The sequence below is a fragment of the Carassius carassius genome, chromosome 27 (genome assembly GCF_963082965.1).
Source record: "Carassius carassius chromosome 27, fCarCar2.1, whole genome shotgun sequence".
Lineage (NCBI taxonomy): Eukaryota > Metazoa > Chordata > Actinopteri > Cypriniformes > Cyprinidae > Carassius > Carassius carassius.
This window is the reverse complement of record NC_081781.1, coordinates 31,366,404-31,392,397: the sequence shown is the minus strand read 5'-3', so window position 1 is coordinate 31,392,397 and position 25,994 is coordinate 31,366,404. Positions and strand designations below refer to the sequence as shown.

Here is a 25,994-nt window from a genome sequence, read left to right as displayed (position 1 = left end):
GGCCTACCAGAGCGTATTTCTATGACAACTTTTTCCCCATATGAAGCCATTAAAGGACCGATAAACACCTGCAATATGTTACGAGCGGAGAAAATCATCTGAATGCTGAAAAGACACAAGCACCATTAACATTAAAACCCAGCGCCAGCAACGCGTGGCAAAGAGCTCAACTAAAGTACAGCGTGTGGCAGGAGAGGAAGTAATTTCCATTTAAATAACGTTCTCTGGACATAAACTGATAATCTCCAGGCTTTATGATGTTTGTCTGCTGGATCTGCAGACCTGTGCTCTTTATGAGATAGACTGGGACACAGAATATTGAGTAAACTCACAAAAAGAACCTGCGCTCCTGTGGTAAAACAGCAAGCCAAGGAGTAAAGAGCTAGAAACAAGGACATAGGAGTCTCACACAAACATGTGCACATCTAATGAGAGAAGGGAAACAAATGAGTGTGTGGGAAACGCAGCGATTTATTCCCCTCCACCACACACACTCAAGGAACCTGATCAATGTCTTTCAAGACCTAATCAATCATCTTAAACCGTAGGCTAATGGGCTTAATGACCTCTTCAAATCGTCTATGGATTGAATGTTAAAATTAAGGTTATTGCAGTTGCCTTAAAAGACTCTATGAGTGCAAATCATCTCCTGCAAATCATCAGTGGACGAAGCGCCACAGAGAACGAGTCCTGAGGTAAAGAATGTGGAAACTGCAGTGAAATGTGATGAAAATGTAGTGGTCAGGTTAATTTAGTCAAGCGCTTGCACAAACACACTCTATATACACTGACAGATTGAATGGAGTGCCCGTGTAACAGAAACAAGTAATGATTTCTCTCATATCGGTGAGTTGGCATGCCACTAAATACAAGTAATTCAGAAGAGAAACACATAATATTCTGATAATAAAAAACATCCATATTACTCGAGAAAAAAAATCACCTGAAAAAACACTTTTTTCTCTATTACATCTGAGAAGCAGTAATTCCCCAACTAATTATCCCTCAATAAAATGTAAAATATTTGGTTCTACCAACATTTAGAACAGTTTAAGGCTACTTGTGAAACTAAAAACCTAAACTCACCTCTCCCACGGATTATTATTAACACGCCAAAGAGAGTTAAAGTGGCTATCAGTATTTTCAGGGAATAGCCTCTATGGAATTGGAACATAACTTTAAAGTCCACCATTATTGCTGTAGATGCTTGACTTTCAACATTTACAACTGGGTACATATCGACACGTGTTAACTCTTACAAAATAATGCACTCTACCATGCAACATGAACAGTGAGATTTAAAATGTCCATCAATATAAAATGCCCACTGATAAGATGGTCTCCTACTGAGAAATGATTCTGCATAAACAAGAAGAGCATGGCTGCAGAGGAGAGAGCGTAAGGCATGCTGCACGAGGCATGTTTATTGTACCTACCCAGAAGGCTTTCACCTTGACGGACGATGACAATTAGCGACTGGATACATCCAATCTCACATTCTGCCACATAGGCAGAAAAAAAGGGAAGCCGATGTTTCCTGAAATGGCCGATGTTCATTTGTGATGTAGCTTAATTGAAAATTGGCCTGCTAAATCGAGCATTGCATGTGTGTGGGCCTTTGGAGAGCCTGCATTTAGCACAATCAGCACTATAACCACACACACTCATTTAGTTCATGATAATTACAGCACCTTTTCTCTCTCGCTACAGCACAACCTTAAACCTACACACTGCTCAAAGTCAAAGAGTACAAAATATGCAGCCTGGATATAAACATTAACATGCATGTGCACACACACACACACACACACACACACACACAAACCACAAAAAAACAAGGATTTCTTCCCCTCCGCCATGATGCATACTTGATGATATACATGATGATATACTTTGAAAAAAGTGACACTCTTGGTGTTCTGCAATAAAACAGATATTTTCAGGCATACCTCATTTTGAATAGAGTTCTGAGAATTAAGGGTGAAAGCTAATTGCTGACCATTACACCCCAAGCAGTTAAAGATCTGTCCATATAAATGGATGTCATGCATTAAAGGATTAAACTAATAGACTTATAATTTCATTTAGAATCAGGAAAAACCTTCTTTAGGCATTGGTTCTTCAATTTATGCTTATTTGGCATACTTTAATGTACTACTGCTATACTTACATATTAGTTGATTACAAAAAACACTTAAGTCACTGGGCTAAAGAGCCAATTCACTGCATGTGCCGCAATCTGATTTCCATGAAATGTAATTTTAATTGAAATTTGGCTCCAAACTTGGTCACTCCACTTAAACTGCTTTCCTTACTATAACCACAGGATTCAAGTAAGCCAGAGAGCGAATCCTCACACAACTCCATGCTAATTTTTTCCAGGTCAGCACTTTTCTGGTTTATATCCTACTTGGCCAACAATAATGAAGACTAGCTGTTCTCAGCTCACACACTCATTACCGGCGTACCTCATGGTTCAGTGCTGGGACCCCTAATGTTTTCTATCTACACTTTTCCTTTGCAACATTTTTTTTATACATTTCTAAACTATACTCTGCTGTCTGGACCGCATGATAACAACTCAGAGACACTCCTCCTGGCTTATGTGTTTGTCATAGCCACTCCCTCCCCTGGAGTCTATTATCAATCAATATACACAAGCCAGATGTTATGATTAGCCTCTTCTGGCCACCTATTCCTCCGACTCTTCAATTCTCCATCTTTACTTTTCTTTGGGGAAATGGAGATCCAATAACTGTTAGAAACCAACAACTCTCCAATCAATTCTAACATGCCACTCAAAACACAAACTATCTTATCTCATGCAAGCTAGCATGCATGTTTTCTCATTATGTAGTGCTGTTAAGTGCTTTGTGACTTTGTAATCTGTCGGTTAATTAATCCCCAATGTGATGGTTTGAAATCAAGTCCTGTTTAGACTTGTGTAGTTACATTCAACTGTTGGGTACACACACACACACACACACACACAGATACTTAGTTTTTTTGTAGGAAACGGTCAATGAGCCAAGATCAGATTACGTTTCCTAATACTTCCTATTTTAACACTTTTTTATCTAGACAGGAAAAGTCTATGGTTGTGTTCAGAGTGGAATGATGTCACAGTGTGCATACCAGTTGTATGTTACACTGAAGTCACATGAACCTAATAAATTATGTTTAATCTAGCGAGTTGAGTTATTTTGCAGTGAGTCAATGAGATGTTCTGAATTGCAGCTGATATTAATTACAGTTCATCCGTCACACTATAAATTGAAGGTCAAGTGAAGCACACAGCATTGTGGGATACAGAATTCTGTACAGCGTTTTTTTTTTGTTATTCATGAAAACTGAACATCTACATAATGTCCATACTATAAAGATTTAAAAAGGGTTGTACAGTATTACCAGAGATGTATAAAGTACTAGAGACTCAGACTTGAGTAAAAGTACAAGTGCTCGATCAAAAAAATGACTTGAGTAGAAGTTGAAGTGCTCTTTAAGCACCACACTTAAGTAGAAGTACTAAAGTATTCAACATTTTTTGTACTTAAGTATTGCAAGTAGTCTATTTGAAAATTTACTACTCAAGTACTGAAAGTAAAAGTACAAGTATTGTGTTATGTAGTTATTAAAGAAAGTAGTCAAAAGTATGAACATATTGTTTTTACTATTTCAAATGATTAACCTAAAGGACAATCACAATTCCTTTGACTGTAATTTTTTGTAAACAAAAAACAGATTAAAGGGTTAGTTCGCCCAATTTGCTAAATTATGTCATTAATAACTCACCCTCATGTTGTTTCAAACCCGTAAGACCTCCGTTTATCTTTGGAACACAGTTTAAGATATTTTAGATTTAGTCCGAGAGCTCTCAGTCCCTCCATTGAAGCTGTGTGTACGGTCTACTGTCCATGTCCAGAAAGGTAAGAAAAACATCATCAAAGTACTCCATGTGACATCATAGGCTCAGTTAGAATAGTTTGAAGCATCGAAAATACATTTTGGTCCAAAAATAGCAAAAACTATGACTTTATTCAGCATTGTCTTCTCTTCCGTGTCTGTTGTAAGACAGTTCAAAACAAAGCAGTTTGTCATATCCGGTTCGCGAACGAATCATTAGATGCAACCGGATCTTTTTGAAACAGTTCACCAAATCAAACTGAATCGTTTTAAACGGTTCGCGTCTCCAATACGCATTAATCCACAAATGACTTAAGCTGTTGACTTGTTTAATGTGGCTGACACTCCCTCTGAGTTCAAACAAACCAATATCCCGGAGTAATTCATTTACTCAAACAGTACACTGACTGAACTGCTGTGAAGAGAGAACTGAAGATGAACACCGAGCCGAGCCAGATAACGAACAACAGACTGACTCGTTCACGAGTCAAGAACACTGATCTATATATATATATATATATATATATATATATATATATATATATATATATATATATATATATATATATATATATATATAAATATATATATATAGTGGTCAAGAACCGTTTCTGTCAGACGTGTCCGATTCGAGAACCGAGGAGCTGATGATACTGCGCATGTGTGATTCAGCGTGAAGCAGACCGACACACAGAGCGTCTGAACCGAACTGATTCTTTTGGTGATTGATTCTGAACTGATTCTGTGCTAATGTAATGAGCCCAGGTAAACCGAAGGCTTGCAGTCAACGCCAATGACGCCATTAATTCGAGCGCAAAAGAACCGGTGAACTGTTTTCTTCAACCGGTTTATTGAATCGAACTGTCAGAAAGAACTACTGGTGATTCGAAAACCGATGCAACCGGTTCTTGACTCGCGAACGAGTCATTATCTGGCTCGGCTCGGTGTTCATCTCTCTCTTCACAGCAGTTCAGTCAGCACGCGCAGTCTTCTTAATCGCTTGATTCGCTCAATGATGTGCCAGCTTCATCAAACCTGCCATCTACAGTTCTGGCAGTGGTAATGTGGGTTTGTAATGGAATGATTCGTAACATTTTTATAATTGTAACGAGTAACGATGCAGCACATAAAAAAAAATATCGGAGTAAAAGTATTAAACTCATCGAAAATATGTACTGAAGTAAAAGTGGAAGTAGGAGAAAAAATAATACTCTAGTAAAGTACAGATACCGCCTTTTAGTACTTAAGTACAGTAGTGAAGTAGTTCTACTTTGTTACTATACATCTCTGAGTATTACAGACTTATATTCCTCCTTCTCTAGGGCTTCAAGTAAATAAATTAAGAATACATGAATAAAAATCTTGTTCTTAGAATAAAATTAAAATAGCTTTTTTAATTGGAAAATATAATATTCTCAATGATACTAACTGGTCTTGACGTAAATAATATTAATAAAATAAGTTTCTGGGTCTCAAAACATATGCACATAGTAAATCTTTTTAAATGTGTTAATGCTCCCAATAACCATCTCTTCCATCACATCCTATATCAAATGTGTTGAAGAGATTTTTAGGGCTGGTGTGACTCTAGAAGTATCATCACAGCCATGGTAGTTTCACCTTTCCTTCCTCAATGTGACAGTGAGCCGCGTCTCCACAGTGCTGAGGCAGGAGTGAGGGATTTGACTTGGAGACACCATTTTCTCACTGTGCTTTCTCTGCTGTCAGAATGCAACCTGTGGTGGTGGTCTCCTCTAAAGCACAGCATTACAGACAGAGAGTGATGGGAAGAGACGGCACAGTGAGAGAGAGAGACAGAATGCAGCAATACCAGATGCGCAGCTACATCTTTCCCTCTATCTATCTGACACATGGGAATACGACTTTCAAACGTATCTGGACACACGGAAGGTTTGCAATACACAAATTTAGAAACAAGAAAAGAAAGCAGATAGATGGCTAAATTTACGCAATTTACAATATAGAAATTACAATTTTCGTATTATAATACCTTTTGCGCAATGAAAGTTTATAGCGTTTCTTGTTATGTCCCATAATCTAATGTTTAGATATTAATAGCCTTTCTATTAATAGCCTTATATGTATAATGCAAAACTGTGCTGGTATCGAATCAGATCGGAATTGGCCAATACTCAGAATTTTCTGGATCAGATTGGATTGGATCTGAAAAAAATGTTAACGTTGCATCCATTCTCTTCATGAGCATTCACACTCGAGTTCAAACGAAAGTCACACTTAAAAGTGAACTGAGTGAAACAAAGTCTGTTCTATCTCAATGTAGATTTCTTTTAGTTGTGCTAAAGCCATCTTCAGTCAAGAAACCAGTGAGCAATAAATCCCTGATAGTCTGTGTTGATGTCTGTCTGCGTTCTGTCTGAATGGTGTTGAGCAAAGGGCACTGATTCAATTCCATCTCCAGTTCACGCTTATTTCTCCAGACATCATTATAGATGCTGCACTGACTTGTACTATGATGATTGAGGCAATGATTGACCTCATTTATTTAACAGGGAATCATGAGAAACATGATCAATTTGCTATTTTAGGGAAATGGCTTGACATTTGTACCAAATAAAAAGGCAGAAGCAGAGATGGCTGGAACATCGTCGTAATGGTTTTTCTTGCGCTGATAATCAGGAAACAGACTCAACACATGCACGCACAGGACCTGTATTCCAATTTATGTTTGTCTACAAAAAATGAGCAGGCATAACCTTTTCTATTCTGAATGCTCACAGCCCACAAGTTCAACAGAAAGCCAATGTTCCTGAGACAGAAGATCACTGCTGCTTATTTTTCATTATGACAGAGTTTACATTCCCATGACATCTGGAGGAACTGAATCTAGTTCATTCATTCATTTTCTCAAATCACAAAGGAGATCATCTTTATATCGCAAATGTTTTTTCTACACAGCAATATGATTAAACAGAGAGCAAATGCTGAAGTCTATGGCTTCTTAGATGTTACTCCTGACAAAAAGCTCCTAGTAATAGTCTCCGCTCGTATGTGTCCGTATAAACAACATTCCAATCTGTGCTGTCTCCTTAGGCTGACTACCTGGTTTTTGCTCTGTTGAGTGGTATCTTATTATTATGCTTTATATCGTCAATAAGCTTTTATTTTTTAAAGATAATTACATGCATTTTTAGGGAATTCAACGCATCTTGAACTTGTAGCCTGTTTTTCTTTTCCAGTGGCACACCGGTAATCCCAGTATGCAATTTTAATTAACTAAAAAAAACCCAGTAAATCTTACATTATATCACATTTATACCACTGTCTGTTACTTTGGATGTCTGAAAACAGACCGACTGCCTTATGGATTAATAGGAATGCTGAAGGATAGCATTCTTCTCTGGGTATTTGGTACAAAACTTGAAAATATCAAACAAGCATGTGACGTCTCTGAGCAATAGTTTGTAACACTGTTAAGGCCTGAGGGGCGTCTGCTGAACTGGGAGCTTTCAGGAACACGGCTGTGATAGAGACACACCTAATCATGAGCTCAACACAGAGACATAAGGTTGGGAGCTTCAGAGAGGCTTTAAGTGGAAAGAATCTGTGTTTGGCTCGTGCTCAGACACATACAGGTGACGATGTTCGTTCAGGAAGTTACGCCTCCTTCTGTGTCGGCCTTTTCAAAATGCATACCCACAACCAAGATAAACTACACTGCCAAACATAATAATATTGATAAATGTGAAATATGCACACGCCACACGAGCTCCAGACAATATGGCTTAGCAGGAAACTAACCGACAGGCAGAGACAGATAGACAGAGAGAGAACATATGAATTTAAACAGAGCACTTGGGCAGACTGGCACCAATCTAAATGTAATTGTGTAAATTCACCGGTTCCACTCAGTTCTCCCTGTCCGAGGTGAGATAAGCGTGTGATTGGCTAGAGGGAGATGAAAAAGCCAGCAAGCGCTCAATCTAAAGCAGACCTGGAAAATGTCTTTTGCCAAAATAAAAAAAATAAATATATATATATATATATATGAAAGTTCAAATGCGATTGATGGGGGAGAGGAGCTCCTGTTTGAATTTCAATCAGAAAGCGAGCGAGTGGGCCACACTACTGTGCCGCCACTGGGGATACGGAGCATCTCACCATAATGAAACCATGCATACACTCCTCTCTTTCCTCTCTCTCTTCCACTCTCCGGAAGACACTTGTCACTCTGTGCCTCCTCATACGAGCTGTATATCTGTCCTCAGCGAGTCTTGCCATGTTTAATACGGGAGCCATGAAACCCGTGGAGAGAATCACATCACAAGTGCTCAAGTGAAGGCACAAGAGTGTTTGCTCTTGTGTGCTTCCAAATTTATAAGGGCGGTGGTATACAGCGCATGGTTTGAGCCATGATTAACATATAAACACCACGCACACACACAGTGAGTGGCATCAATGATAGCTGCTCTGCATGCTCACTTGTTTACTTTATTTTCCAATTATGTTTCTGAAGAAGCTCCCGGCAATTATTTGTGTGCAAATAGAACATACAGAGAGGAAAAAAAACAAAACACTATCAATGGAGGTGTGCTGCAGCTGGAACAGGAAGACGCTTGTTTCAATGATGCTTGTGGAGCGTTATAAACCTCCATCTGCTCCGGGGGAGCCCAAATTCTGCATTTGGCCCTTTTTGTGTGCATTTGCATGTGTGTGATCAGAGTAGGAGTGTATATATGAAATAACACCTGTGCAAACTAGGCAAAATGCACCACCTGTATTTACACATAGTTCACTTAAAAATATATATTTTAGGTTCCTTGCCACTGTAAACTTTGGCTTTCTCAGTTGGGCTTTAAAAGACACTAATATCCAGTAAAATTATCGACTGGACTGTACTGACTCAATCAGATGAGAACACAATCTGAACCGAATCTAAATGATAGTCACTGAATCAACATTGAATTCACAGAATCATGACACTATTGTCTTCTATAGAGCTGCTAACAAGCTGAAATTAATTTTTGTTTCATAACTGATGAATTTTACATCAACACTGCTATTTTCATGTTTATTAACTGCTTTGAATCTGTATTGTATAAAGCGCTATATAAACAAATGTGATTAGACTTGACTCTGGCTTTCATTTTGTGGACAATAATAGATAAAACATTCTTGATTCTGTTCCACAGAAGAAGCAGAGTCATTTCTTTCAAACCTGTGTGACCCTGCTTCTTCTACAGTAAAGAAAGTTTTAGAAGGAACTTAACAAGGAACTTGTTTTAGAATCTTGTTTTGATTCTTCCACTTACAAAAATGAATATGTCCCAGCGGACTGACCTGCACACTTGGTTCTGGTGATGAGAGCCGGCCCGGGCTGTCCGGTTCCCCCCTCACCCGGACGGGTCAGCAGCACTCGGATCTCATACTCTGTGTCGGGATCCAGGTGCCACAGCTTGTAATTGGGCGAGTTGACGGCATGGGTCTCTGTCCAGCTTCCAGATGTCATCCTGTACTCAACCTCCTTTAGGATTATGGGGCCATCCCCGAATATGGAGTTAGCATTTAGCTGGATTAGCAGGTATGTGGGCCCGACGCCCAGCAGCTGAGGTGGAGCGATGGGTCTCGGAGGCTCTGGAACAATAAAAACACATCTCACCAAACTGTTTCATAAAGACCAAGTTTAGTACGATCAGTTTATTGATATTTTCTCAATGACATTTTCTCAAAATAGAATCAAAAATGAAATGTTTAATTAGATCTAATTAGTTCAGTTACATTAATAGTTGAATGCAAGAGCCATATTTTACACGTATTGAAGGTGTAATACATTACAAGTAACATGAGTTACATAATCAGATTACTTTTTTCATGTAACTAACGGATTACTTTTAAAAGTAACAACAAAATATCTGTTACTTTTTCAAATAAGTAAGACAAGTTAATTTGTTTTCCCATATATTCACAGTTCTCCTGTCCCATGTTGAGAGAAATCAGGAGTGAGCCACTAACTTCAGCCTAAAGGCCCATTCACACCAAAGATGATAACTATAAAAATAATGATAAAGATACAGTGCAAAAAATCATTTGTTTGTCCACACCACAGCTATAGCAATTAAGGCACAGATAAACTATATCGTTGGAATAACTTTCAGAACATTTTATTCCTGCTGATGAATGATACAAACATTGACACCCAATCAGAATCAGTCGTGCTATAATGAACTTGAGAATTTGATACTCGTAACAGATGGGCATGCACAGATGAGCATGCACCAGTTTATGGTGTGGTCTTTAATATTGTCATCAGGGGCCAAGCACCGAAGGTGGGAAGGCACCTATTGTATCCGTTGGCGTTATTACTATTCTTCTTTCCGTTTCGTAAGGTTTCGTTAGTTTTTAACTATCTATTTTCAACTTTTCCAAAAAGGCTATATCTACGCAACGGTTTGGCGTATTGAGACCAAACTTAGTGTGTGTTATAACAAGCATGACCTGAGACTAACTGCTGTGGTTGGCCAAGTGCCACTTAGTGGTCAGGAGATACAAAAAAATATTACTTTTGCTTATAACTTCTTAATGGTTTGGCCAAAAATCACAAAACTTGTCTCTTTGGATCAGGTTTAGATCAACGTCGGCCATTTTGAATTATGTACTAAAATGCTGTATTTTACAAACACATTGACGTATCGTCACAAAACTTGGTATGGGTCATTAGCGCGATGCCCTGAAGGAGTCTGAGAAGTTTTGAGCCGAATATTCACGTTTATAACTTTGGGTGTGGTTGACTAATTTTCACAGGAGTCACCTTTTTAGACTGCTGAATCATTGCCAAGTCCAGCAATACCAAACATGCCGGGTATTACCATTGCATTTTAGCGCTTAAAAAAAAACATTTGCCAATCTTAGAAACCATGCCATTTTTATTTTCTTAAAATACATACTTTTTCAAACTCCTCCTCGTCCGTTGGTCTGATTTTCACCAGAATCAAATCATATAGACCATGCTGACAAAATGTTATAGATTTTGTGTCGATAGACAAAACCGTCTTCGCATACCACAGCAACGAATTTGAGGCATGATGCCAAATTGACACTTTGAGGCTGTATCTCTACAAAGCTTTGGCATATTGACACCAAACTTTGTGTGCCATTGTGAACTCAGAACACACCACATCGATTTGATAACAGCCCCACCTATTTGTCAAATGTGATAATCCAATAAATCATGTTACTAGAGTTTGTATTTATGATTATTCAGCCATTTCAATTACAACCATCCTAAAATTCCTTTTTTACTCATTGTTGCATTTGGTCTGATGCTCCATGCCATGCTTAACTCTTAATTTTGCCGCTGGAGTGCTTGGCCCTGTAATTGCTGCTTCCAGCTATATTTTTTATAGTTATCGTTCTTGGTGTGTACAAGGCTTAAGGCTAGAGATGTTCCGATACCCTTTTTCTCTTCCCGATACCGATTCCGATACCTGGGCTCAGGGTATCGGCCGATACCGAGTACTGATCCGATACCTGGGTGTGTATCTGTATATTATAGAATTATTTTATGGTGTGCTCCAGACTTATCCCTTGATAAAACATGAACAAATACATGGTTAACTACTGTATTTATTACAGTATTTTTATTATCTGACATGAATTTGACAGTAATATTATTTAATTTCTTAAGCGAAAAAGAACTTCAAATGCAGCCAAAAATCTAACACCGCAAACTAAAAAAGGTATTTTAGTATTTTAGTTTTACAATATTGGTGTATAAAAAACTGCAACAAATAAGTCTAGGAATATAAAAAATTCTATATTAATCAGATAATCTCTTTACAACAAAACAAGTAAAAAACAAGCAACCGTCTAGGCATAATTATTATTATTAATAGAGACGTATTATTACTACATAGAGACGTAGCTAAATCTACTGTAGGCTACAACAGTAGCTTAATATATTGTCAATTTACTCGCCATGAAGATCTTTGAGTGTCTGTGTTTATGATATGACAGTTTTCTCAAATGAAACGTTAAATTCTCATGAAGTGACGGTTTATGTGTTCATGTCCTCATATAGTGACACACGGCAGAAGCCACAAAACAGCGAGCTCCCGTGCATCTGCGCCCGTCTCCCACAGAGATGTAGACTTTGCAGGAGTAATATTTAAATAGTATTTTGCAGTTTAATATTCACAGACACTAGTATATATATTCGGCTACAGTCTGGAGCCCTGCGCTTAGACTAACACGGAAGCGACTGAACGCAGCTGCGGGTAACGAATATACTCAAACTTACTACCGGTTCTACAGAGACGCTGGTATCATCACATTTTAAAAATTTCAGCACCGTCTTGGTCCCTAGTCGCCGTTTTACTGTCTGGTTGGTCCAGTCTGAAATACTGCTAAACAGCGGACATACTGCTAACCACTGATCTGTAATATAGAAGCGGCTTCACTGTCTGTTGGCAGTTTAGAACGTGATGAGCGATCCAGTCATATATAGATCAGTGCTGCTAACGCGTTTTCATTTCTTCTTCGCTGCTCTACACAGGGGTTGCTTGTGGCATTACAGCACAACGTCCTGTGTTTGCAATGCATTCTGAGCAGCGAAGAAGAACCGTGCAGCGGTTAGGCAAAGCTAGCGTTCATAACTAGGTCTTGAAAATGGTATCGGATCGGTATATGGGTTCATGTACTCGCCGATGCCGATGCCAGAATTTGTTGTGGTATCGGAGATATTTCCGATACTAGTATCGGAATCGGAACAACTCTACTTAAGGCTTATTCATGCCTTTACAGTTGCAAAAAATATAATTTCTGGGGTTTTTGTTATGAAAAAATAAATAAAAAAACAATAAGCAAGCCCAGCCAAGGTGACAAAAAGTAATGCAAAAGTACTTTCCATCAAAAGTAACGAAATAACACAATTAGTAACAATTCATGGAGTAACGCAATATTGTAATGCATTACTTTTAAAAGTAACTTTCCTCAACACACCTTATAGTTTTATTGCCATTTTCCACATTCTCTCTGAGCATTACAAATAAATGTGTACCATCAATACTTGTGTAAATGACTTTGATGTTATGATTGGCCAACCTCTTTGCTTCTGATTTGAGTAACTGCATTTTGTTGTGCAATATTGCTGCTGAATATTAATTAGATATTATGTAAATATGGCAGCAGAGACATCTCATCCACACAAAAAACAAGTCAGTCATCTATTTTTTACACAAGGGGAAAAACAGAGCATGATGTTATTTTTCTGTGTGAGATCCTCCACAGCAAATCTTCACATGTCGAGATGCTCTCTGAGAGTCCGGACGCTGCTGATGACTCTGTGATTATAAATAAATCATCCAGGATGGAGCACATAAGAGACCTTCAGTTCAGAAAAGCACCAGTACAGGAAAAAATGAGTTCCTCATCAGCATCACATTCATCTCAGTGCGGCGTTTAAAGCTGCGAGACCGTCCACCAGAGTGACAGACAGCTCAAGCTGAGAGATGCTGTGTAGCGCAGGACGATCAGATGGAGACACACTCTCTTTCCACCCCAGATGGTTCCTGAACTCTCTATTTGTTTCAGCTAATTAGGCAGCCCACATGAAGCACAGCAATAACACAAACCAACACGCCAATCACATGCCTGTTGCTTATTCCTGCATGTCCAGAAAAGCGATTCTCAAACTCACACATGTGGTTAAGTACACAACAGTCATGGACAGTACCTTCTTTGCTCTTAAGAAGAACTGAATGAAGATTTAGCTGACAAAGGAGTGTGCACCGTATAAAGAAATGTATTCATAAAGAAATTAAAACATTTTTATTCAGCTGGATGTATTAAACTGATCTGGAGTGCTTGTAAATACATTTATTATGTTACAGAAGTTTCTATTTCAAATAAATGCTGTTCTTTTGCACTTTCTATTCAATGTGAATCATGAAAAAAAAATATATATATTGGACAGCATGACTGTTTTCAACATTGATAATAATCAGACATGTTTCTTGAGCAGCAGATCAGAATGATTTCTGAAGGATCACGTGACACTGAAGACTAAAGTAATGTTTATATTCTGATCATTTGTGTTAGAAGATGTGTTTGCACCTTACATATCTCTTGCAACGCTTATTTAAAAATGAACTGTATTACATTTGTTCAGCATAATTAGCAGCTGCAGAATGTTGTTGAATTCTCTGAATAAATCTGTCGTTGCTCGGAGTGTTTAAATTCCTGTAAATGAGCGACCTGTGTAATGTGCTTTATGTCTTAATGGAATAAAGGAATGGAAGGAAGGACTGAGAGTTAATTGATTTATTTTGTGTTCCTGCAGGAGGAGGTGCTACTATCCCAGTGCAATCAGAGCCGGCAGATTTCAATACTGCAATCTGATTCCTGTGTGTGTGTTGTGTTGAGTTCTGTTGTGTGTGTGTGTGACACCACTGACAGCAACACTGCAAAATTACATTTCACCAAGTAATCCAATCACAATGGCACTAATGCACAGAAGCGTTGTCCTGGCAGAGCCACACACACACACACACACACACAGATGTTTCTTGTTGTCTTGTCTTGAGTCGTGTGATGACATCACCTCTGTAAACTGCACTTTTATTTCTCGTGTATTATTTTAAATGTGACATTTACTAGAGCGAGCTGGTTTTGTCAATCACTCACTGACATATAACACTTTATCCTTTCCAGCCGGTTATTACAGCGTCTGGGTGAAGCACCAAACCTGTCAAGGACATGTCTGGGTCATATTTCACCCCGAAATCAAAAGAATGAAATCAAGGATTGTTTTTCTTGCTTGTGCCATCATTCTGTACAGGAAATGCTGTTGGATGTTTCAGTAGATGGCTGTCCATATCTGCATATCCCAAGGTTTTTCGAACGTTGTTCTCAGTCCAGTTGAGTCACTCAGTCTGTTGTCTTGGACATGGATGATACGCTGCCTTCTATGTGATGTAAAAGATGCTGTTTATTACTGTGTCCATCAGCAGAGCACATTAACCACTGCACTACATCTGCCTTTTACCACTAATGAAGTGTCTCCAGGACCAAACTTGCATCAAATATGCATTAATATGTACGGCTGCGCTTATTTGCTGGGTTCCTCAGAAAACAAGAGTCTGAGGGCAGACGGGGCTTTTTAAAAAGAGCAAAGAGCCCCATTCGTTTGTGCTTAAACCTGCAGACGAACGACATTCATCTCAATTCATTAGAGCCAGTGACATCCGCTCTCAAACACACACAAACAGACAAACAAGAGCAGAGTGCTTTTAGTGCACTAGTGTCTAAATTGGTGAGCGAATGGAGCAGTGTTCGTACATTAGCTGAGAGCGTCTGTGTGATTTGTTTGATACTTTGGTGGCAGGTCGAATCAGGGTTATTAAACTCTCACTAGTTATATATATATTTTTATTTTGTATTTTAGATTTTAGAATTTATATACTTTTATAATGTTTCAGAAAGTCAGCAGCAACTAAACAAGCTTTCTTAGTGTAGTTTGTATATTCTTAGTTTTTTTTGACAGAACATGCCAAAAGTGCTTTGTGTGTGAGATTCATTTAGAGAAATGGTTTACTCAGAAGGAAAACCCCCCTCAGGCCATCCAAGATGTAGATGAGTTTGTGTCTGTATTGAAACCAATCTGAAGAAATTTACATCAGTGTCTCAGCAATGAATGCTCTGCAGTGAATGGGTGCCGTCAGAATGAGTCCAAACAGCTGATAAAAACATCACAATAATCCACAGCACTCCAGTCCATCAGTGAACATCTGGAGAAGACCAAAACTGAAACAAATCCAGCATCAAGATGTTTTTAACTTTAAACTGTTGCTTCAAACTAAAATATGAGTTCATAATCTATAATAACACTTCTTACACTGAAAACGTTGTCTGATCTGAATCAGGAGAGAAATCTGTACAGATCAAGCATCATTTACAAGCCAAAACAGTTTTGAACAAATATGTGACTAGATTTTGCTGTGGATTATTGTGATGTTTTTATCAGCTGTTTGGACTCTCATTCTGACGGCACCCATTCACTGCAGAGCATTCATTGCTGAGACACTGATGTAATGCTATATTTCTCCAAACCTGATGAAGAAAGAAACTCATCTACATCTAGAATGCCCCGAGGGTGCGTAAACTTTCAGCAAATTTGAATCTTTGGGCGAACTATTGCTTTTAAATCAGCATTAAATGCAACATAAAAAGGAGAAATTTTAAACTTTTCTATTCATCTATACAGCTCAAATTGCACCATATAAAATATAATGAAAATATAATAAAAGTGGTTAAAATGTTTGAAGGGAATTTTATCACTGAATAGTGATTTGGCTAATTCAGCCAAAAATTATCAGCTGTCATCATTTCCTCTCCCTCATTTGGTTCCAAACCTGTGTGACTTTCTTTCTTTGGAAGTCAATGGTCACCAAAATGTATGGTGGTATGTTACTAAAGGCTCACTTCGCCCCACAGCACTGTGTCTAGGACATCTCGAGGTAACGCATACCTGATAAGCACATTCTGTATGCACAAGTTTCCGTTTCAAGCTTATTAAATATAAAACTATGCAGATGGCGCTCTGTGGCGCGGAAAGATTTTGAACAGCATCCTGAGTGTTACAGTAGCTGGGCGCCACAGACATTTTAGTGTTGTATTTTACTTACAATATTTATTAATTTCATTCGGTTCAAATTAACGCTGGCGAAGCCCCTGTTCAAACTATGAGGACATTGTTGTTGATCAGCTAAATGAAAAATCTTTATGCTTTTAGATTTATCATTTAGCTGATTAACAATAATGTCCTCATAGTTTGAACAGGGGCTTCGCCAGCGTTAATTTGAACCCGAATGAAATCCAGCTCTGAGAGTGAGACGGTAAGCGTGAATCTGTTTTTGTCAGCTGTCACTGGCTGTTTCATGCAGGTCATCCATCATGTGTTTCTGACATGAGCGAATGATAGTGATGTGCCCTGCTGTTACCCTTCCTTAACCCCTGTCTCATCTGTCTTTCCCTCACACACACACACACACACACACCAAACGCATACACACACACATCTAGAATACTGAACACTGTCATCATGCAATTGAAAAACTCCCTTACCCTCGACTCAACGCCTTATAGTCAGAGAAATAATCTTTTCTTTGTCATTTATTTCACACACGCATGCAGGGCCTTGCAGCAACATGTTTGATCAAAGCAAGGCCGGGTTAAAAAATAAAAGGTAAAGAGTGAGAGAGAGATAAAGGGAAGGAGAACTTGTGAGGGAGGAAAAGCAAAAGGAAATATTTCCTGTGGGAAGCGTCACAGCTCTTTTATTGTGAAGTTCTGATGGGGCTTGTGAAGGGGGAGAGATGACAGCAGCTGAACGGAATATGGATCAGGGACACGGCAATCTAACACCTGACGGACAGTGTTAGACAGACTGATCCCTGTCTACTGCACATCCCTGACCCCAGAGAGAGACACAACAACACTTTAAGTGTGGGGTCAGTAAGACTGATTGATTGATTGGTTTACCCTATAGAAAATCATATACTTAAATGTATTTGAAATGCATTTGTAATCAGTACATGCTACTAATGTTAATTACTAAACACTAATAATTAGTAATACTTAGTAATCAAATCTCAGTCTTTTAGAAAGAAATTATTTTTACCCCTAGCATTTTTGTTTACATTGTATCTATATTGTAGAAAGAGCTTTATAAATAAATCTGACTTCCTGACTAAGCTTAAATGCATATTCACACACACACACACACACACACTGAATATGCATCTATTTTGTATTAAAAAAAACCCTCTTGTTACGTGTGCTGTGTTTATTTTTAAAAAACTGTACAGTTTGCTAAACTGGAACAACAAATGTTTGTATTACTTCACTTCAATTGTGGAAAAGTAGTGCTGAAGTGAAATTAAAGTTATACTGAAGTATATTTAATTGTGCTAAAGTGAAACACGTTACACGTTAAATATCTTACATTTAAAGAGTAATATTATTCAAAGATCATACAATCCTCATCAACAGTGACATTAATACATGTTCGTTGGCCACAAGTAGTATTTTAAATTATAATGTTACTGCTATTACTGTATTTTTAATTAAATTAATGCAGCCCTGGTGAGCAGAAAAGAATTTTGCCAAAAAAGAAAATTGAAAATACTGAACAGCTCAATAATTATTTTCTCAAAGTATCAAAATTCAGTTTTGTGAGCACTGATGAATATTTACGGCCATCTTTGTCAGGTTTGGCTAAATGTTGACTTTAGATCCAGAATGCAAGTGAGCGCATGAAGGGCGTATTTGGTGAAACTGAATGAATCATTGATGCGTATCCCGCCAGGAAGCCAAAGCGTGTGACATTAATGGAAGGCAGCCCTGTTCTGTTCTCCATTCTCTCAGATTTCAGAGTTGTTGACATTTGGGCTCTTTTGGTTTGTTCTGTTTGTTGTGTGCGCTCGTCATCAGGAAGCATCAGCCGATCGCGCTTCATCAAACTTTAACGACCTGTCTTTGAGCTGGTGCCGTCGTCACACACCGTGGAGGCAGCGCTGGAGTCTTTAAAATCTGCCTCGTTTCAACTCCTGATCTCTGGCTGTCTCTCTAGGCATATTTACCAGCAATCAGCGGCGTGTTTACGACAGGGAGCGGCGCGCGCACAGGAGGGTGACAGCCTGTTATCTAGTCATTAGAAAATCATCTCCATATCGCTCTCACAAACACACCTGCATCTGAGAGAAATCTGCGGGTTAGACCTGTGCGGGTCTGCTGATGGGGGACTCCTCAACCTCTGGCTGTATAGGTTTCTTGATTTGGCTACATGGCTCTTGAGGATTAAAATTTTTTGTTTTTAATGTTCTTCAAATTATTTTTGAATGGTAGTATATCATTGCTTCTGCATTAATATGAAGCAGCACAACTGTTTCAACATTGATAATAATCAGAAATGTTTCTCAAGCAGTAAATCATTATATTGTCATGATTTCTGAAGATCATGTGACACTGAAGACTGGAGGAATGATGCTGAAAATACAGCGGAGCATCACAGAAATCAATTACAGTTTGACAGATATTCACACAGAAAACAGCTGTTTTAAATAGTAATTTCACAGTGTTTAGTGGACCTGTTCTCCTGTGACATCAGGCTGCAAAACCACAGCATTTCAGCTCTGAGTGGAGGCTTTATTTGAAAAGCGAGTTTGCGTTGGGAAGACGTCACTTTAGATGTCCAATAAAAACAGGGCGGTGTTTATTGACTGTTTGCGTTTGAATCGGTTTCACAGCACACGTCTTGTCAATTCAGTTTATTCTGTACAAGCGAGAGAGGGCTCATGTCATTACTGGAAACCCTGGGCTAAACGCGCCGAGCTGCCCTCATGCTGAGGCCACAACTGTGTTCTGTTGTGTTAGGCTTTTTTCCCTCTTCCATCTTTCTTCCTGCAGCTGGGGGACACACAGATCAATACTTCTCCAGCGTAAGAATTCGCCACTGAAATTTTCATTTGTTACAAAGCGGCCCCAAACAGCCGGGAGGGCCCGCTGTCGTCCTGCATTACGGGGAGCAGGAGCTAATATAGCACTCGCCTGGGGTCACACGCGACAATAGGCAACTCCGTGCCAGCTCCCATTAGCACATGCACAAATCCATGGCCCAAAAATTTCCGCTGAAATTACCATCTTTGGTATCCTTGTAGCAGGATGTCAGCTGGGAAGTGTGGTGGAGATATCTGAGCTGTCAGTGAGGCTGATCCTCAGCTGGCCCTTCTGCCCTGCGGCCGCCGCTAACTATTGCACTCCTCACAGAGTGAAACTTCACCATCACTCTCCGGGCCCCCAACGCACCGAAGTCACCCCAAAACACCCAATCAGATTTGTTTGCATAAATGGGTTGTGCCAGTGCTAATGCGAATATGAATGCGTTTGTAATATTTAGCAGCATTTAAATAAGCAGATGGTCACTGTAACCATGGCTGTGACTCGTTGACTTTACAAGATCACAGAGTTTGGGTGATGAGTCTTTAAATAGGTCTATACAAACACAGCCTTCATACATTTTATATATATGTATATATATTATTGCTGTCATCGTTAACGCATGCAAATAATTTGACAATCCATCACGCGTTAAAATAATTTAACGCAAAATTACTGAAGTACAATTTCTATTCTCAATTTTGGTTCTCTGCTTGTGATCAGATCATTTTAAGCAGGTAAACTCCCTAAAAGTTTTCAGTCCTATGATCCAGTAAGCAAATGCATAAAAAAAAAATCAGTCCAAAACAGCAGTAATATAAAGAGAACCAGGCTGATTACATCAAGGATTGCAGAGATGGATAACTGGATAACCAGCCTCGAGGTAAAGACAATTGCGGTGGTGTACAGGAGTTGTACAGTAAGCACGTGTGAGTCTGTTTGATACGTGTATAAGTGCTCTTGACGCACTGATCGCAGATTTTATTTATGCACAAGTGCAGACATTTCCGTACATTCGCATTGTTTCCACACACATTCACAATAATGTTTTGATTTGTCATGTTTACGCTGTTTAGTTATATGGAATGGATCTGTGGAACTAGGGACTTTGGGCTAGTACTCGGTGTGTTTCCACTGCAGGAACCAGGAACTAAATAAAGTTCCGGGTAAAAAAATGCCCCGAAGCCCCCCCGAAGTCCCTGCTGGCGAGCTGGTACTTTTTCAAAATTCCGGAACTTTCGGGGGCGGGACTTGGAGCGCTAAACATCCTGATTGGTTGAGTTCACGCAGCATTGGTTGAGTTCAACCACCATTTATTCCGATCATTTTCTAAATATTACTGTTATTGTGTCATGAAATGTTATTTTAAAAGCATTTCTGGCGAGAATGTAGTTGTTTAAAACTCAAATCTGTGGTTTATTTATAATGACAGCACCTATTTAAAATTGTGTTTCGCCGATCTCAGAGACGGTGAACTCCACGCGACCAGCGAGAGATCAGTGATCATGTATCCGCCGAGAGCAGCCTCACCTCGGCTAGACCTTCTGATGTGTGCCGCTGGCTCTGATGTCTCTTTAGTGGTTAAACATAAAATATCATTCAGCTGCGGGGTAAATCTAACAGGTAATCTTTGGTCTGTATTCAATTTATCTATATGTTAAAAATTAAAATAAAAAAGGCAAATCTATATAATATTTCGTTTCATTGTAATGGCTGTATATATACACATATCCCTGAACTAAGTAAATTTCTGCAGCTATTATTATGTTTAAATGAAAACGAAAGGAGGCAGTGGTATTTTATATCATAATTCGTTTTATTGTAAATATACAGAGAGGAAAATTGCAGTAGCCATGGTCAGCTGACTGAAGTTATGAAGTACGCTGCTGTTTGGAGAATTACCGGATTTGCGTCGTGGCGGACATCACACTCCCGAGTCGAATGAGCAAAGTCTGAACTACCGAGGAGGATGCACATCCAAAATCAGCGTACTTTGTATTGAGAAACGCGCACAGACCTACGTCACCAATCTATTTGCCTAATCTTCCCGGTACTTTACACCGCGGCAGAAACACAGGAAGTACCAGGTCAGGGGGGAAAAAAGTTCCTGGTACAAATGTTCCGGGTAATTTCGGTGGAAATGCGGCATTGGTGTCCTTTTGGAGTTTAAATGTCCTTTTTTTGGAAAGACATCTAAATTAATCTTGAAAATCAAAATTTTGGAGAATCACCCTTCAATCTTTTGGTTTATATATATATATATATATATATATATATATATATATATATATATATTGTGATATTGTTATCAGATTATTTGTGCCAGCTTGCCAAACCTGTCAATGGATGGTGATTTACTGACTTACTGGTCAGAAATATTTTTTAACTGGCCATTAAATTTTGTGTGCATTATAAATATATACAGGTCGTTCTAAAAAAATTAGCATATTGTGATAAAGTTCATTATTTTCCATAATGTAATAATAAAAATTAAACTTTCATATATTTTAGATTCATTGCACACCAACTGAAATATTTGAGGTCTTTTATTGTTTTAATACTGATGATTTTGGCATACAGCTCATGAAAACCCAAAAAATCTCAAAAAATTAGCATATCATGAAAAGCTTCTCTAAACGATCTATTAACCTAATCATCTGAATCAACTAATTAAAGGAACACTTCACCCATTTGCATTTAGCTTTGTATTGTTAGAAACCCAGTCATATATTATAATGATCATGGATTTTTCCTTTATTTTTCCCTGAGATGGGAGAAATAAGGATTTAAGTGTTTACTTCCTGCTTATTATGACGTAAAAATCGTCATTTTGCGTCATAATAAGCAGGAAGTCAAAATTCATTGAAAAGTGTAGAGACTACAGAGACTAGCTTATTATTATTCCAGGGGATGGGAGCCACTCACCCTACAGGCCTATTACAGATCAGTGGGTGGGACTAAACTTACAGAAACGAAAATGAAAATCCGCCATCTTGTTTGGAAGCTATGTAGCTAAGCTAACAAGCGCTTATGGAGTCAGATTTACGAGAATGGCTGGAGGAACAACTCATGATACGGAAGAAGAGGATTTTCTGTTGCTCGAAACAGATGTTCGTGGCTATCTATACGAGCCACAATATAGCGCAGAGCAGCTGAGGCTGATGGAGGAACAGGAGGCGGCGGCTGCAGCCGAGGCCGGAGACCTGCTTGTTACGTCCGAGGAGCCCGGGCGTGCTCGAGCTGGTGCGGACTGGTGGTGCCTGTGCTCTCGTTGTGCGCCTACGGACACAGAGCTCGAGTCCGTCTGCTGAAAGAATTTGAAAGATGCCAATTTCTCCTCGAAGAAATGTCTGAGGCAGAGAAGGACACGGATGTTTGCGTTGTGAACCATCCTAGTTTCGCCCCGCATATGGACAGAGGCGTCCTGGAGACATATTCCGAAGGTAAACTGGAAACGCCAGCCGAAGCCTGCAGGGACAAATGGACGTCTAACTGTAAAATAAGTGTTTCAATTTTATTTATTATTCATTTCGTGAAATGTACACAATTTCTTTAAGCATTATTATCACGAAATGATTCCCGGTTAATAAGTTACGTAACGTCAATTGTAAACTGTTTGTGCAGTACCTTTTTTAATGCACAAAAAGCTTACTGTGGCATTGTTTACTACTGTGGCACGTGAATACCATACATCGCTAACTGTGTCCTCAATGTCTTGTAGACAATATCGCCTAACAGCCTAACTGCGGTGTTCTGGATTAGTGGGAGTGGCTTGTGGAGCTGTGCAAATGTGTTGCATTGTGGGAGTTGTAGTTTCCAAACAAATGAGCCCTAAAGTTACTTTCTGTAATAACTTGGTCAAAAAGGCACCAAATTCGAAAGTTTTAATAGATTTCGACTACATATATGACCCACTTTCAATGAAGACCAATGTTCCCACGGGTGAAATGCTCCTTTAACTCTAAACACCTGCAAAAGATTCCTGAGGCTTTTAAAAACTCCCAGCCTGGTTCATTACTCAAAACCGCAATCATGGGTAAGACTGCTGACCAGAAGGCCATCATTGACACCCTCAAGCAAGAGGGTAAGACACAGAAAGAAATTTCTGAACGAACAGGCTGTTCCCAGAGTGCTGTATCAAGGCACCTCAGTGGGAAGTCTGTGGGAAGGAAAAAAGTGTGGCAAAAAACGCTGCACAACGAGAAGAGGTGATGGGACCCTGAGGAAGATTGTGGAGAAGGACCGATTCCAGACCTTGGGGGACCTGCGGAAGCAGTGGACTGAGTCTGGAGTAGAAACATCCAGAACCACCGTGCACAGGCGTGTGCAGGAAATGGGCTCCAGGTGCCGCATTCCCCAGGTCAAGCCACTTTTTAACCAGAGACAGCGGCAGATACGCCTGACCTGGGCTACAGAGAAGCAGCACTGGACTTTTGGACAAATTTTGCATGTCATTCGGAAATCAAGGTGCCAGAGTCTGGAGGAAGACTGGGGAGAAGGAAATGCCAAAATGCCTGAAGTTCAGTGTCAAGTACCCACAGTCAGTGATGGTCTGGGGTGCCATGTCAGCTGCTGGGGTTGGTCCACTGTGTTTTATCAAGGGCAGGGTCAATGCAGCTAGCTATCAGGAGATTTTGGAGCACTTCATGCTTCCATCTGCTGAAAAGCTTTATGGAGATGAAGATTTCGTTTTTCAGCACGACCTGGCACCTGCTCACAGTGCCAAAACCACTGGTGAATGGTTTACTGACCATGGTATTACTGTGCTCAATTGGCCTGCCAACTCTCCTGACCTGAACCCCATAGAGAATCTGTGGGATATTGTGAAGAGAAAGTTGAGAGACGCAAGACCCAACACTCTGGATGAGCTTAAGGCCGCTATCGAAGCATCCTGGGCCTCCATAACACCTCAGCAGTGCCACAGGCTGATTGCCTCCATGCCACGCCACATTGAAGCAGTCATTTCTGCAGAAGGATTCCCGACCAAGTATTGAGTGCATAACTGAACATAATTATTTGAAGGTTGACTTTCTTTGTATTAAAAATACTTTTCTTTTATTGGTCGGATGAAATATGCTAATTTTTTGAGATAGGAATTTTGGGTTTTCATGAGCTGTATGCCAAAATCATCAGTATTAAAACAATAAAAGACCTGAAATATTTCAGTTGGTGTGCAATGAATCTAAAATATATTAAAGTTTAATTTTTATCATTACATTATGGAAAATAATGAACTTTATCACAATATGCTAATTTTTTTTAGAAGAACCTGTGTGTGTGTGTGTATATATATATATATATATATATATATTATTATTAATCAATTTTTTTAATTTAAGAAATATCACTATCACCACTGAACTCTTAAGCATTTCAGAATAATTTTATTTTAGATAATTATCTAATTATAATAATATATTATTATTTGTTTTTAAATAGCAATAGTACTATTTATTTATTTATGTATTTTCTCAGAAAACCACCGGGACACTTTTTTTTCAAATGCTTCTGTTTTGTAGACCCCAGATTTATAAACTGGGAAAGATGTTTGGCATATATTCAGAACTTAGAATCTAAACTATGTTTTAATGTACATAAAAGTACAAAAACAGCATAGACAACCAGACAGGTCCTCACCTCTGACGATGAGTCCAGCAAAGTTGGAGACTCCGGATCCTCTCTCTGATTGGGTGACGCAGCGGTACAGATCCTGGTCCTGACTGCTCACTTCTCTCAGTCGGAAAGAGGCTGCAAACTTCCTGTGGTTGATGTTCTTCTTCTCTGCCACTGGAGTGTCCTCTCCGTTACGCCGCTGTATGGGACAACACGAGATGAAAAATAAATATTTGCAGGTCTGACTGATTGAATCCAGCCATGTGCCATGATTCATGCTTGAAGGGTTTTGTCACTTTCAGAGGAAATGAAACCTGCCGACTAGATACTTTACAGATCAGAGTTGTTCAGGTACAAAAGGAAAAAAAATGGATGAGAAAACAATCGACAGTACAAAAATAAAACAAAATCAATGGAAATGATCTGTGAGTGAGCTGCTTTTGAAAAAGCATTATGGTTAAATGAAGTCTGTGGTGTTTGCTCAGGATTTGTAGACATTATTAGCCACAACAGTGAAATATGAAACAGAACCACTGCTTTCTTGGTGCTATCCTGTAAATGCTGTTCCACGTGCCTTTCGTCTGGAAACTGAACATGAATTTATTAAATAATTCAAACTCAGAGAAGGATCTTCAACTCAAAAGGCCACATGCTGTGACACGAGTGGACGATAAAGATATGATTCGAAAAATAGTTTTTCTCAATATTAAAGAACAGCAGAGTCCACACCACAGCTATAATGATAAAGGCATAAAGAAACGGTATCGTTGGAATCACTCGGTTGATGAACGATACAAACATTGACAGCCAATCAGAATCAATCCTGCTATAAGGAGAAAGAGAGTTTAAAGCGGCTGACTCGTGTGCTCGTGTGCAATAACTCATATCTTTATAGTCAGTGTTCTTGATGTGAACAGGGCTGTAGGGTTGATCAGATGCTCCTGAGCGGTGGGTGAAGCGTGACGGACGCCGGTCAGTGTGTGAGTGAAGTGGAAGATCATTATTCA

The 25,994-nt window shown here is 39.1% G+C and overlaps 1 protein-coding gene across 13 annotated transcripts in view; it reads right to left on the bottom strand.

Annotated features, from left to right (window-relative positions):
* The window catches only part of LOC132107156 (receptor-type tyrosine-protein phosphatase kappa-like), a 181,821-nt gene that overhangs the window by 66,663 nt on the left and 89,164 nt on the right, over nt 1-25,994 (bottom strand). For all 13 annotated transcript variants that reach the window (XM_059513403.1, XM_059513391.1, XM_059513390.1 and 10 more), the window contains 2 exons: nt 25,012-25,186; nt 9,223-9,516 (listed from right to left, as the gene is read on the bottom strand). In XM_059513403.1, coding sequence (XP_059369386.1) covers nt 9,223-9,516; nt 25,012-25,186 — 469 coding nt within the window. The remainder of the gene's footprint in view (nt 1-9,222; nt 9,517-25,011; nt 25,187-25,994) is intronic.